Here is a 15,124-nt window from a genome sequence, read left to right on the forward strand (position 1 = left end):
CGCTGCTAAACAGCTGATCTGCGATGGGAGGCAGTGGGAGGAGCTGATTTGCGGGGCTGCTGCTGGGTGCTCAGCGCACACTATTTTTTTCCGTGGGTGCTCCAGCCCCAGAGCACCCACTGAGTCAGCACCTCTGCTTGCAGGTGTGGTCACCTTGGCAAGGCTCCCTCCCCTCCCCGTCCATACCTGAGGCCTCTGTGAGATCTCCCAATTGCACTGGCCTTTTTAGCTGCCATGCACTATTGCGCATGCCTGCCAAACGTCCCCCCCCTCAGCCATGCCTGCTGCCCAGGTCTGCAGCTGGAGTCTTCCCCACAGCTGCCGTGGGTGCATTTCTCCAGGGGGACTCACTGAGGCCAGGCACTCAGCGTGGGAGAGCTGTCCTGCCCTGCAGTCTGTGGTTAAGCAAGACTTCTCCAGCCCTGCTGGTTGGGGCCTGGAGGCTTTGGGTCCCTGACCCCCAGCACCGGAGAGAGCGAGCAGACACGGGCAGGAGCAGCCCAGCCTGGTGCAGAGACACCAGTCACAGGAGTCATCCAAGGAATGTAGAGGTGTCTCCACAGGCTGGAGGGGACGGAAAGAAGCTGCATTAGCCAGACAGAGAAGTGACTGGAAAAAGGGACAGATGCTTTTATCCAGGGGAAATTGCACTTGGTCCTTCCTCGGTCCCCAGGCAGGCCACGGAGGTTCTAAGGTGGTGACCAGGCTCCATCTCCAGCCAGGCCTCAGCCTCTCATTCCCCCCGTCACAGACACGTGCAGGAGGCAGGGACCCTGGACCACGAATGTGACCTTTCCCTCCGAGCAGATGGTGTTTCAGGTGAATGACACGGTGCTGGTGACGTGTGCCGCGGATCCCGAATCTGGCCCATTCCCTGCAAACTGCACAGAGCTGAAGGACCGCGGGGCAGTCTGGGATATCAGTGGAGTCAAGTGTCTCAGTGAGTGTGTGGAGACTGATACAACCCCCGCGCCCACCCCCCGGGCATGGGGCCAAACCTCCCCAGCCAGCCCAGGCATGGGGCTGCAGCCAGTAACGGGCAGGAAATGGCCAGGGAAACCAGCCCGGTGATAACCAGCCACTGGAGATCAGTGACGTGATGCCGGGGGTGGGAGACCTGGGGGTGGGAGTTCTGGGAGGCTGTGACAATGGGTAGAGAAAGGAGGACCCCACTCCCTGAGCCTGCCGAGAAACCCCTCACAGGGCTGTCACCGTGGGCCCTCCCCACAAACACAGTCCCCCCCCCCCAGTGCACACGGCTCCCCACCAGGCCCTGAGGCGGCTGCTGGCGGCTGTGGCCGTGGCCTGGCAGGAGTCTCAGCCGGGCACTGCTGGGCAGCTCGCGAGAAGCGAAGCTCTGAGGCCTGGGAACTGATCCAGCATTTCTCAGGGTGCTTCTTCCAGCACCGCTTCTGAGAGCGGCCAGGCACGGGCCTCCCAGACACGCGGTCCCCTCCCTGCCCCAGACTCGCTCCCTGGGAACTTCTCCATATTCATAAGAATGGCCATCCTGGGTCAGACCAATGCTCCGTCCAGCCCAGTATCCTGTCTGCCAACAGTGGCCAATGCCAGGTGCCCCAGAGGGAATGGACAGGTCAATTATCGAGTGATCCATCCAGTCAGCCAGTTCCAGCTTCTGGCAGTCAGAAATTAGGGACACCCAGAGCAGGGGGCTGTTGTCCCTGCCCATCTTGGCTAATAGCCATTGATAGACCTGTCCTCCAGGAACTGATCTAGCTCCTTTTTGAACCCTGTTATACTTGTGGCCTTTACAACATCCCCGGCAACAATTTCCTCAGGTTCACTGTGCGTGGTGAGAAGAAAGACTTCCTTTTGTTTGTTTTAAACCTTCTGCCTGTTAATTTCATTGAGTTGCCCCAGTACTTGTGTTATGAGAAGGAGTAAATAACACTTCCTTATTTGCTTTCTCCACACCAGTCATGATTTTATAGACCTCTATCATATCCCCCCCCCTTAGTCGTCTCTTTTCTAGGATGAACAGTCCAAGTCTTTTTAATCTCTCCTCATACGGAAGCTGTTTCAAACCCCTAATCATTTTTGTTCTTCTTCTCTGAACCTTTTCCAAGTCCAATTTTTTTTTTTTTTTTGAGATGAGGTAACCAGACCTGCTCGCAGTATTCCAGGTGTGGGCGCACCATGGATTTATATAATGCCATGATGATATTTTCTGTCTTATTGCCTATCCCTTTCCTAATGTTTCCTAACATTCTGTTCACTTTTTTGTCTGCTGCTGCACTTTGAATGGTGGTTTTCAGACAGCTGTCCACAGTGACTCCAAGATCTCTTTCTTGAGTGGTAACAGCTAATTTAGACCCCATCATTTTATACGTATAGTTGGGATTATGTTTTCCAATGTACATAATTTTGCATTTATCAACACTGAATTTCATTTTGTTGTCCAGTCACGTGAGATCCCTTTGTAACTCTTTGCAGTCTGCTTTGGACTTAACTATCTTGAGTAGTTTTGTATCATCTGCAAGCTTCACCACCTCACTGTTTACCAGTTTTTCCAGATCATTTATGAATTGGTTGAACAGCAGAGGTCCTAGTATAGATCCCTGGGGGACCTTGCTATTTACCTCTCTTCATTATAAAAATTGAACATTTATTCCTACCCGTTGTTTCCTATCTTTTAACCAGTTACTGATCCCTGAGAGGACCTTCCCTCTTATCCCATGACAGCTTACTTTGCTTAAGGGCCTTTGTGTGGAACCTTGTGGCTTTCTGAAAGTCCAAGTATAGTATGTTCACTAGATCCCCCTTGTCCACATACTTTTTAACCCCCTCAAAGAATTCTAGTAGATTGGTGAGGCATGATTTCCCTTTACAAAAAGCATATTGACTCTTCCCCAACAAATCATGTTCATCTATGAGTCTGATCATTCTGTTCCCTACTAGAGTTTCAACTAATTTGCCTGGTATTGAAATTAGGTTTACTGTCCTATAATTGCTAGGATCACCTTTAGAGCCTTTTAAAAAAAATTGGCATCACATTAGCTATTCTCCAGTCATCTGGTACAGAAGCTGATTTAAATGACAGGTTAAATACCACAGTTAGTAGTCCTGCAATTTCATATTTGAGTTCCTTCAGAACTCTTAGATGAATACCATCTGGACCTGTGACTTATTACTGTTTAGTTTATCAATTTGTTCTGGGGTATTAGTTTTCATAACCATTTGTCCCCATATCGAGTGGCATGGTGATGATACTGGGAAACTGGAGTGTCTAAGGGAATTGCTTGTGTGACTTCTGTGACAATTCCCTTAGACACTCCAGTTTCCCAGTATCACCACCAGTGCCACTCGATGTGGGGACAAATGGTTATGAAAACCAATACCCCAGTAAAAGTAAAACTTCCTCTAATGACACCTCAATCTGGGACAGTTCCTCAGATTTGTCACCTAAAAAGAATGGCTCAGGTTTGGGAATCTCCCTCACATGCTCTGTAATGAAGACCGATGCAAATAATTCCTTTAGCTTCTACACAATGACCTCATCTTCCTTGAGTGCTCTTTCAGCACCTTGATTGTCCAGTGGCCCCACTGATTGTTGGGCAGGCTTCACGCTTCTGATGTACTTAAAAAAATTTCTTAGTTTTTGTGCATTTTGCTACTTGCTCTTCAAATTCTTTTTTGGCCTGCCTAATTATAGTTTTATACCTGACTTGCCAAAATTTATACTCCTTTATATAGGATCATAGAATTATAGAACTGGAAGGGACCTCGAGAGGTCTCTAGTCCAGTTCCCTGCACTCACTGCAGGAATAAGTATTATCTAGACTATCCCTGACAGGTGTTTGTCCAACCTGCTTTTAAAAATCCTAATGATGGTGTGATGATGCGGTTCTGGCGGGACCCAACTGAGAGTGCCAATTCAGGACAAATTGCTTAAACAGGGCAGTTACTGCCCAAGGCTGGGGTTTTTCCACCTCTAAGGCAAACCAAACCAACCAGACAGTGAATACTTTGGTCTCACCGCACTGGCTAACCACAAGTCACACAAGCAATTCCCTTAGACACTCCAGTTTCCCAGTATCACCACCAGTGCCACTCGATATGGGGATAAATGATTATGAAAACCAATACCCCAGTAAAAGAAAAAAGGTTCTCCTGATGCCACAAGACCAAGGCCCAGACCCAGGTCAATATACAAATCAGATCTTACCCACAAATCACGCTGTTGCCACTCCTTTAGAATCTAAAATCTAAAGGTTTATTCATAAAAGGAAAAGATATAGATGAGAGTTAGAATCGGTTAAATGGAATCGATTACATACAGTCATGGCAAAGTTCTTGGTTCAGGCTTGTAGCAGTGATAGAATAAACTGCAGGTTCAAATCAAGTCTCTGGAATACATCCCCAGCTGGGATGGGTCATTCAGTCCTTTGCGTAGAGCTTCTGTTTGTAGCAAAGTCCCTCCAGAAGTAAGAAGCAGGATTGAAGACAAGATGGAGATGAGGCATCAGCCTTTTATAGTCTTTTCCAGGTGTAAGAACCCCTCTTTGTTCTTACTGTGGAAAATTACAGCAAAATGGAGTCTGGAGTCACATGGGGAAGTTCCTGCATACTTTGCTGAGTTACAAGGCGTATCTGCCTTCTCTCCATGGATCAATTGTATAGCTGATGGTCCTTAATGGACCATCAAGCAGGCTAGGCAGAGCTAACACCAACTTGTCTGGGATGTCTCCCAGAAGCATAGCATAAGTTTGAAATACATACAGTACAGAGCCAACATTCATAACTTCAACTACAAAATTGATACACACATATAGACAGCATAATCATAACCAGCAAACCATAACCTTGTCTTAGACCCCCTTTTTACAAGATTTGGTGCCACTACAGGAATTTGATTGCAACCATGTTCTATATGGTCCCAGATTATATCAATAACGTCACAGATGGAGATTCCACAACCTCCCTAGGCAATTTATTCCAGTGCTTAACCACGCTGACAGTTAGGAAGTTTTTCCTAATGTCCAACCTAAACCTCCCTTGCTGCAATTTAAGCCCATTGCTTCTTGTCCTATCCTCAGAGGTTAAGAAGACCATTTTTTTCCCTCCTTCCAATTTTTAAAGCATGTCATTTTGCCTCTAACCACCGCTTTTACGTTACTTTTACTTGTTTCACCATGGCGGTATTTTTTTTGGCCCTCTTAGTATTTTGTATTTTATTTTGTGTCTATATGTAGTTTGAGCCTCTATTGCGGTGGTTTTAAAAAGTTTCCATGCAGCTTGCAGGCATTTCACTCTTATAACTGTTCCTTTTAATTTCCATTTGATTAGCTTGTGCATTTTTGTGTAGTTCCCCTTTTGGAAGTTAAATGCTGCGTGGTGGGTTTCTCCCCCTACAAGGATGTTAAATTTAATTACATTATGGTCACTATTACCAAGCAGTTCAGCTATATTCACCTCTTGGACCAGATCCTGTGTGCCATTTAGGACTAAATCAAGATTGCCTCTGACCTTCGGAGTTCCAGGACTGGCTGCTCTAAGAAGCTGTCATTAGTGGTGTCTAGAAATGGTATCTCTGCCTCCCGTCCTGAGGTGACATGTTCCCAGGCAATATGGGGATAGCTGAAATCCCCCATTATTATTGGGTTTTCTGTTTTTGTAGCCTCTCTAATCTTCCTGAGCATTTCACAATCACCATCCTGGTCAGGTGGTTGGTAGAATATTTCTTCTGCTATACTCTTATTATTCAAGCACAGAATCTCCATCCATAAAGATTATATGATACAGTTTGAGTCATTGTTTTATTATATTTGATTCTACACTTTCTTTCACATGCAGTGCCACACCCCCACGAGCATCACCTGTTCTGCCATTCCTGTCTATTTTGTACCCAGGTATTACCCTGTCCCATTAATTATTGTTGTTCTGCCAAGTTTCTGTAATGCCAGTTATATCCATAACCTCAGTTAATACCAGGCACTCCAGTTCACCCATCTTAGTGTTTAGACTTCTTGCATTTGTATAGAAGCATTTACAAACTTTGTCAATATTTACTTGTCTGCCTTCATGTGATGTCATTGATTGGGATTCTTTTCTGTTTCCCTGTTTCTCTTCAGCTCCTACCTGTACATTAGCAATTTCTATCCTTTCCTCTTTGCTAGGATATAGAGAATCCCCTTTAACAGACCCTCCCCTAAAGGATGTCTCTGTCTGAACTGCATGATCCTGCTCACCTGTCGGCTTTCCCACAGCCCTTAGTTTAAAAACTCTCTACGACCGTTTAAATTTCACATGCCAGCAGTCTCGGTCCATTTTGGTTTAGGTGGTGCCCATCCTTCCTGTATAGGCTCCTCCTTTCCCAAAAGGTTCCCCAGCTCCTAATAAACCTAAGTCCTTCCTCCCTACACCATCATCTCACCCACGCATTGAAACCCTGCAGTTCTGTCTAACTGGCCCTGGGCATGGAACTGGAAGCATTTCAGTGAATGCTACCATGGAGGTCCTGGACTTCAATCTCTTACCTAGCAGACTAATTTTGGCCTCCAGAACTTCTCTCCTACCTTTCCCTTTTGTCACTGGTACCTACCTGTACCATGACCGTTGGCTCCTCCCAGAGCTGCACATAACTCTATCTAGATGTCTTGAGAGAGCCACAACCTTCAGACCCACAGGGAAATCACCCTACAGTTCTCCTGGTCCAGCTATCTATGTTTCTAATAATTGAATCCCCCATAACTATTACCTGTCTTTTCCTAATAACAGGGGTCCCCTCCTCTGGAGGGGTGTCCTCAGTGCGAGAGGATGCCATGGCATCATCTGGAAGGAGGTGTGACAGGTTGTCCGTCCCCCCCCCCAGAGTGCCACCCAATGTACTGGGGTACCACTAAACCTGCCTATTCCACCAGCCTGGGCTCCCTTACACTGCCCTGCTGAGCCAGGCCCTGAAGCCTCCTCCAGCACACACAGGCAGGGACACCCCCCAGCTGCAGAAAGACACAGACACTGAAATCAGCTCTGCATGGGAAGGCTTCAGCTAATGAATTGCCCAGCACTCAAGTACTCACCCTCTCTGGGATGTAAAGCCCAAATTGTATCATTTTGCACTGCACAGAGACCTGCACAGCACAAGCTCATGAAATTCATCCCCTCACTCACTGTGGAGAGAGATCTGCACAGCTTTTGGCCTCCCCCGCAGTTATGAATTCCACAAACTGGTTTTAGAGAAAACACAAACAAGTTTATTAGCTACACAAGATAGATTAAGTGATTAGAAGGGATAGCAAATAGATCAAAGCAGATTACCCAGCAAATAGAACAAAAATTCTATATAAGCTTAGATACTAAAGAAACTGGTTACAAACAGTAATTTCTCATGCTTAATGTTGTTTTATGCAGATTGCAGCTCAAAACTCCAGGTATTTCTTTTACAGACCAGACACCTTCCCAGCCTGGGTTCAGTCCGTTCTTCCCCAGTACAGTTTTAGGTGTTTTCAGCAGTCATCTTGGGTGTGGATTCAGTGAAGAATCAACCTTGATTATCTCACTTCCCTGCCTCAAATGGGTTTTACATATGGCGGGAACTCTTTGTTTTCCAGTGTGGTTACCCCCCCCCCCTATGGAAAAATACTGGTATTTTATCATGGAGTCCAATACCAGGTGACATGATCACATGACCCTGCAGTGTCAAAGCAGCCATGAGTCAAAGGCCATTTGTAGCATTCCAGGAAAGTGGGAGATTAGCATCTTCAAAGACCTATTGTTCTCCCTAATGGTCCATTGACTTGTCCCCAGCTAGCCAGCCAGACTGTTTGCATTCTGTCTGGTAAGCATTCCCCAGGTGCAAACACTTTTGTAGTACAGATGTATAGTTCATATTCCTAACTGTAGATACAGAAATGATACATGCACACAAATAGGATAATCCTATTCAGTAATTCATAATTTACAATGATACCTCACATCAGTAGTATATGGATCGATAGCATTCATCACCATGCATTTTTGACAGGTTTCCACGCCCCGTTTAGGGTTTATGTCCCACCTTCCTACCCCACTTCCATTGGCGCCAAAGTTTGGCGCCATCATCCATTTTGAAAATTTTTGTGTGTGTGTGTTTGAATAAGGGAAGTGTTGTCTGTGTTTGTGCTTGGATACACTTAGAGAAAAAGGTTGAAAGAATAGTGTGAGAGAGTTTAAAGATGAAAAAAGGAAGTTTGGGTAAGGTTTACAGAAAAAGGGAAAGAAAGGTTATTAGATGTGGTTGAGTAAGGAAAGATGTTTGTAAAGGGCTAGTTTGGCAGGTTATGAAAGAATAGAAATATTTTTGTTTTTAAAGGTCTAGTTTTAAAGAATAAAGATTTTTAGTGAGTTTGAGTAAGGAGAGATGATGTGAAAGGCCTATTTTGTTAGGCTATTAAAGAATTTTAAAAATTGAGATAAATGTAAAAGGTGTATTAAATATCAGGGTGTGTTAAGAAAAAAGTTAAATATTGAAAACTATGTTTAAAAGGGGAATTTACTAAGGCAAAGCCTGTTTGGTAAGCACACAGTAAAAAAGTGAATAAAAAGCATTTAAACTATTCAATACCAGTGTAGGTTAAGAAAAAAGCATTTAAAAACATTAAAAACTAGGTTTAAAAGGGGAATTTACTAAGGCAGAGCCTGTTTAGTAAGCACATGGTAAAAAAAGTGAATAAAAATGCATTTAAACTATTCAATACCAGTGTAGGTTAAGAAAAAAGAGAGGTTAAAAGAAAGAACAGGGCAAGAAAAGGGGAAAGAGAGCCCCCTTTGCAAAAGGCAAAGATAGACAGCACACGGTTGAATCAGAGAGAGAGAATTCTCACCTTTCAAGTCTTTCTGTAGAATGAGGCAACTTCCCTGGTTCAGACCCTCTCAGACTTGTTATCACCGCCTTTGGATCGGACCAGTCAGAGGTTGTTCTACAACAGCGTTATAGAATTCATTTTCCTGAACCAATTCTAGAGTCCCAAGATTTTAAACAAGAGCCATCTCCCCCCTCTTCCCCTCCCCTCCTCTCTCCCCCTCCCTTTTAGCTGTTTTATTCTTATCTAAGAAACAGACCCCCAGCATTTTCCCCGCCATGTAGCCCTTTTACAGAGGGGTTTTTATAAAAATTAAAACCATAAGCTTTTAGTAACAAACATTTTTTAAAATTCCCCCCTAGGTTTTAAACTAACAGGGGTTGTTTTTTTAGTAAAAACAATGTGAAGCTGCAGCAAAGCTCCTGTTAGCAAAGCAGCATCTGTGAGGCAGTGGATCACAGAGAAGTTTGCTTCTTTACCTGCTTTTTTACAATCACATGTTAAAGTTACATTAAGTTTTGCAAAGGGATAATGACTTGAAAAGACAAATCTAAGTCACATCCCTTTTGTATGTGTTGTAATAAAAAAGAGGAGGCAGAAGCACCCTAGGTTTAAAACCCCAGGTTTTTAGTAACAGGCAGTTTATAAACCCCTTATTTTATAAACCATTGCATTAGAGAGAAGAAGAGGATTGCTTCTTCCCCCACTTTTTAACAAAGAGAGGTAAGAGTTATATGAAGGCTTTTAAGGGAATAAACACTTGAAAAGACATGCCTAAATGAAGACACAGTCCTTTATTTACAGGAGCGTTTCAATAAAAAAGAGCAGGCAGAAGCACGGCCCTGGCCTGCTTGATAGCCCCGCCCACTGACTAAGGCTCAGCCAATTAACAGAGGCTTCTAGCTATCAAACCTTCCTTTGAAGCTCACAGCTTCCAACTACCAGCCACAGTACATGGTCCTTCAACCAACCAACCAACCAACCAACCAACCAAACAGATGGACAAACACAAGCTCAGCACACAGCAAGTAACCCCCAACACAAGCACACACACACTACAGACAATCACTTACCCCAAGGGTGCTGTATTTGCTCCTCCTTCACCTGGAGAACTCCCTTGTGAAACTCCCCGTTAGCAGCCCCTGTTCGCAAAGCTTCCTGGTCATTTTTGTTTTATTTGCTGGGTGATCTGCTTTGATCTGTTTGCTATCCCTTCTAATCACTTAATCGATCTTGTGTAGCTAATAAACTTGTTTGTGTTTTCTCTAAAACCAGTTTGTGGAATTCATAACTGCGGGGGAGGCCAAAAGCTGTGCAAATCTCTCTCCACATTGAGGGAGGGGTGAATTTCATGAACTTGCGCTGTGCAGGTCTCTGGGCAGCGCCAGGCGATACAGTTTGGGGTTTACATCCCAGAGGGGGTGAGCACTTGAGTGCTGGGCAATTCCTTAGCTGAAGCCTTCCCAGGCAGAGCTGATTTCGGTGTCTGTGTCTTTCTGCAGCTGGGCGTGTCCTGCCTGTGTGTGCTGGAGGAGGCTTGAGGGCCTGGCTCAGCAGGGCAGTGTGAGGGAGCCCAGGCAGGTGGAACAGGCAGGCTCAGCGGTACCTCAGTACATCGGGTGGCACTCTGGGGGAGGGAGCAACCTGTCACACCTCCTTCCAGATGATGCCATGGTATCCTCTCGCACTGAGGACACCCCTCCAGAGGAGGGGACCCCAGTTATTAGGAAAAGACAGGTAATAGTTATGGGGGATTCAATTATTAGAAACATAGATAGCTGGACCAGGAGAACTGTAGGGTGATTTCCCTGTGGGTCTGAAGGTTGTGGCTCTCTCTAGACATCTAGATAGAGTTATGTGCAGCTCTGGGAGGAGCCAACGGTCATGGTACAGGTAGGTACCAGTGACAAAAGGGAAAGGTAGAGGTTCTGGAGGCCAAAATTAGTCTGCTAGGTAAGAGATTGAAGTCCAGGACCTTGATGGTAGCATTCACTGAAATGCTTCCAGTTCCACGCCCAGGGCCAGTTAGACAGAACTGCGGGGTCTCAATGCGTGGATGAGATGATGGTGTAGGGAGGAGGGACTTAGGTTTATTAGGAACTGGGGAACCTTTGGGGAAAGGAGGAGCCTATACAGGAAGGATGGGCACCACCCAAACCAAAATGGACCGAGACTGCTGGCATGCGAAATTAAAAAGGTCATAGAGTATTTTTGGCGCCAACGGAAATGGCGTGGGAAGGCGGGACATAAGCCCTAAATGGGGTATGGAAACCTGTCAAAAATGCATGGTGATGAATGCTATCGAGCCGTATACTACTCACATTTTATCTTGTAGAAAATACATTATAATTATGACACAATCATTTCATAATAATAATGACAAATATGGGGAGCAGTGTCACAGGATGGTCCCAACTACAGGATTGGTTCCTTCTGTTCCAGTTGGATGTTCTCCTTCCCTGAGACTTTCATCCTCCTCAACAGCACAGAGGCTGTCAGACTGGGGGTGGGACCATTCTACTGTGTCCCAGAAAGTCTTATCTATGTACGTCTCTGTCTCCCTCAGCTCCTTCGGTTCAGCCACTCTGCTCTCAAGAGCTTATACGTAGCCTCTGAGGGCCAGGAGTTGCTTTCACTGAATGCACACCTGCGCCACCTGCCCACAAGGCAGATCGTACATGCTACATTCAGTGCAATAGCCTGGGTACCCCCCCCCATACACACACACACTGTTCTGCTGGACTCTTGACTGCATTGTATTTACTTTTGCAGAGTTTTTTTGCAGGGCTTTATTGGCCTAAGTTTAGGGAATTTTTGGTAGGTGTGTCTGATTCTCACACTGCTTCTCTAAACTCCCGTTTGCTGCTCCTGTTCGCTAGCTTAGAACCATTCATGCAGGACCGGCCCCAACAGCTGTGCCACCCTGGGGCCAGCTCCCCAGAGCCAGGGGCTGTTAGACAGTAGGGCAGACGCGTCCCCATGGCCGCTCTCCTGTTCCTTTTACAGGGATGTGCAATGACTGGATGAGGCACGTGGATTTTGACCCTGCACAGACGGAGTTCGGCGTCGGCGCCAAGGGTCGGGTGACCTGTCATCAGGAGTTCCAGCAGGACTCGTTCAGTGTGACGTGCAGAGAGATGGAGTCGGGACGCTTCGAGTGGGATTCGGGTGCACACACGTGTGTCAGTGAGTGTGGGGAGCCGGCCCTGGGGCTGGCCGGGCGCCGTCTGGCCGGGGAGGGCTCCAGCCAGGCTGCTGAGAGGCCGTGGGGAGAGTCCTGCTGCAATGAGCAGCTTCCCATCCACAGGGTCCCCAGGGGGGCAGACGTGTGGATCTGATCCCAGCTTCTGGCCCTGCTCCCCGTGCAGGAGCAGCAGAGACTAGGAACACCGTTCTCCCCATGGCCCAGTGGGGCTGACTGGTCCGCGGCGTGTGAACAGAGTAAATGTACCTGATCACGTGGGGCCTGATCCTGAGAGGGACTGATCCTTGCAGCCCCCCCCCCCACCCTCTGATGGGCGTCCAGCATGGTTCAGGCTCAGCCCATAATACTCAGTGGAGTCTGCCTGGTTCCAGTGACCCCCAATACTCCGCTCTCCTTTACCCACAGGAAAATGTAAAATACCCAGAACCTGGGACTCCAGATTGCAGTTTGCCCCCAAGAGGCAGTTCTACGCCCCGGGTGAATTGGTGACACTGAGCTGCCGAGAGGGATATCGGCCATCACCACCTATGATAGTATGTGCCAGAAATGGGAGCCAGCCTGTCTGGAGTGACACACCCACCTGCCAGCAGGGTAAGTGTGGGACCCCCCGAGATTCCCACCCACGGTGTCCCCGGGGGGGCAGGCGCGTGGATCTGATCTCGGCTCCTGGCCCTGCTCCCCATGCAGGAGCAGCAGAGACTAGGAACACCGTTCTCCCCATGGCCCAGTGGGGCTGACTGGTCTGCAGTCACCCTCCCCACGGCGGTCCTGAGCATGTGAATGGAGTAAATGTACCTGAGCACATGGGGCCCAAGGATCTGGGGGGGTTGTGGGAGTATTTTCAAGCTGCAGGAGAGGGCCTCAGGAGCCATCTGGCCCATGCCCCCCAAGACCCACTCGACCCACACCCCTGGGAGCTACCTGCCCCCCGGCTCCGCAGGGTCCACCCATCCCATGCCTCCGAGTGTGTTCCAGCGAGCACTCGGCAGAGAGAACACCTGACCAGCTGTACCCAGCAGAGCATGAGCCACGGCTGGGGGTCTCTGAGCCCCTCGTTGCCTTGCAGCTGGGCTCAGAGAGCACCCTGCGTTTGCTGGTGGTGTGCAGGGGCCTACAGCCACGCAAAGTGCCCACCAGTGCACCCCAAGAGCCTGGGGTGGCCGTGTGCCCTTCTGCTGCTCTCCCCGGCTGGCCCCGCAGGGCAGGCTGCGTCTGGGGGGACGTGCTGCTGCTCTCCGCTGCGGGGCCCTGGGTGTCAGTGATGCCAGGCTGACCAGCCTAGCTACAATCTGTCCCGCTCAGCTTCCCAGCCGCTGGCACCGGCTCTAACTCCTGCCGTAGGTGCTGTGACCCCACAGCCACCGCGGCAGCCCGACGTGCACAGCAGTCTGGCCCCGGGGAAAGCGGCCAGTGGGTGCCGGGACCTGGCTCTGACTGCAGCCTGAAGCCGAGGCGGCTGCGAGCCCACGGGCCAGCTGGGCTGCCCTGCCCTAGCTAGCGTGGCCGCGGGGGATGGGGCTGGGTCCCAAGCCACGACAGACCCAGTTCTGCCTCAGCGCAGGCGGGGAGCTCTCTGCTGCACCCCAGGGACGCAGACAGATCCCCACTCCCCTGGGGGGGGGACACACCCCTGCCCCCCCAGACAGACCCACTCCGCCAGCACTGCTGGGGGCACCGGGGCTGTGGCTGGGCGCAGGGACCGGATCCTATTTTCTTTCTGACCCTGCTGGTTCTGGTTCTGTTGCTTGCAGGAGAGGCCCAGACGCCCCAGCCCGGGGGCCTGGCGGTAGCCGTGGCAGTGCCGGTGGTGCTGGTGCTGCTGGGCGCAGGGGCCCTGCTGCGGTGGTTCGTGCTCGCCAGGTCAGTGCGTTCGGTGGGGCCCAGCCTGGCCGGCCTCCGGCTCCGCCCCAGCCCTCTCGGCTGGGGGTTTATTCCTACCTGGGAGGGACTTTCCAACTGCTCATTGTGCCCACAGCTAATCTGTGTAGCCCTCCCCTCCCCTGCCTGCCCCAGCCTGGCCTAGCCTGCCCCCTGCCCACCCCGCCCCTGCCTGGCCCACCTTGCCCCCTCCTGTCCTAGCCTGCCCCCCACCCACCCCGTCCCTACCTGACCTAGACTGTCCCCGCCTGGCCTACCCTGTCCCCACCTGCACACCCTGCCCCCTGACCCTCACCTACCCCGGCATTGTTACACCCCCTGGCCCCTCTGGTCTCCGTGGGGCTTGGAACTCTCTGGGGCCGGCCGCGTCTCTTGCAGGCTGTGCCCATGCGAGCAGCTCGGCAAGGAATCCCCGCAGGCGCGGCTAGCGGCTCAGCGCCCCCACAGACGGGCCGGAGCCAGCCCTGGTGTAGACGGGTGTTGGGATTTCGAGCTCTGATGCCTTTAGCTCTGTGCACAGGGGGCCCAACTGCAGCGAGGGCATTTTATGAGCAAGGGGCGAGGCTGGGTCCGTCCCTGTCCCCCACCACAGCCCCCGGAGCCGCCGGCCGCCCGGCTCAGTGCAGGGACCCCAACGCCCCAGCATGGAGCTGTCACAAAGTGGTATGAAGCCAGCCGGGTCCTTTGCTGAGCTCCGGGAGTGCAGCCCAGAGGCTCCTCCAATGCTCCTTTTCAGCCGGGTGAGTGGGGGGGAGCGGCTGGCCCTGTCCCATCCCTCAGGACGTCCCTCTCGCTGTCCCCAGGAAACACCAGGCTGAAGCGAGCCGCCCTGCCAAGGACGCCGGGGAGGCACTGTACACAGGTAGGAGCCACCCACCCCCACCGTGTCCCCAGCTAGGGCTGCCTGCCCCCGGGCTCCACCGGCGGGGCTGAGCTGCCTGGGGAAGGCGTGCGAGTCCCTCCCAGCCGGACTCGGCCACATGGCGGTGGGGGGCCCTGGCAGCAGGCGGGCAGGCGGACGTTCGTAGCACCCCACGGGTTGCCCACAGGACGGTTTCCCTGTGGAGGAGCCGGTTGGGCTGGGCGCCCTGCAGCGCGCTCTGGCCTATGTCGGGCTCGCTGGGACTTAGGGGAACACGAGACTCTTACACCCTTGGCCTTAGCTGCAGCCGCCCCCAGTTTTCAGGGCTCCGGAGTTTTTACAGCTGTTCCCCGGGAAACCCCGGTCAGTGGAAGAGCA

The 15,124-nt window shown here is 50.2% G+C and overlaps 1 protein-coding gene across 1 annotated transcript in view; it reads left to right on the top strand.

Annotated features, from left to right (window-relative positions):
- Nucleotides 1-15,124, top strand: part of LOC117879582 — a 32,686-nt gene that overhangs the window by 16,373 nt on the left and 1,189 nt on the right. The window contains exons 5-9 of the mRNA XM_034774854.1: nt 752-940; nt 11,808-11,987; nt 12,412-12,597; nt 13,758-13,866; nt 14,688-14,746. Of these exons, the coding sequence (XP_034630745.1) occupies nt 752-940; nt 11,808-11,987; nt 12,412-12,597; nt 13,758-13,866; nt 14,688-14,746 (723 nt within the window). The remainder of the gene's footprint in view (nt 1-751; nt 941-11,807; nt 11,988-12,411; nt 12,598-13,757; nt 13,867-14,687; nt 14,747-15,124) is intronic.

Source organism: Trachemys scripta, chromosome 6 (genome assembly GCF_013100865.1).
Source record: "Trachemys scripta elegans isolate TJP31775 chromosome 6, CAS_Tse_1.0, whole genome shotgun sequence".
Taxonomy (NCBI): domain Eukaryota; kingdom Metazoa; phylum Chordata; order Testudines; family Emydidae; genus Trachemys; species Trachemys scripta.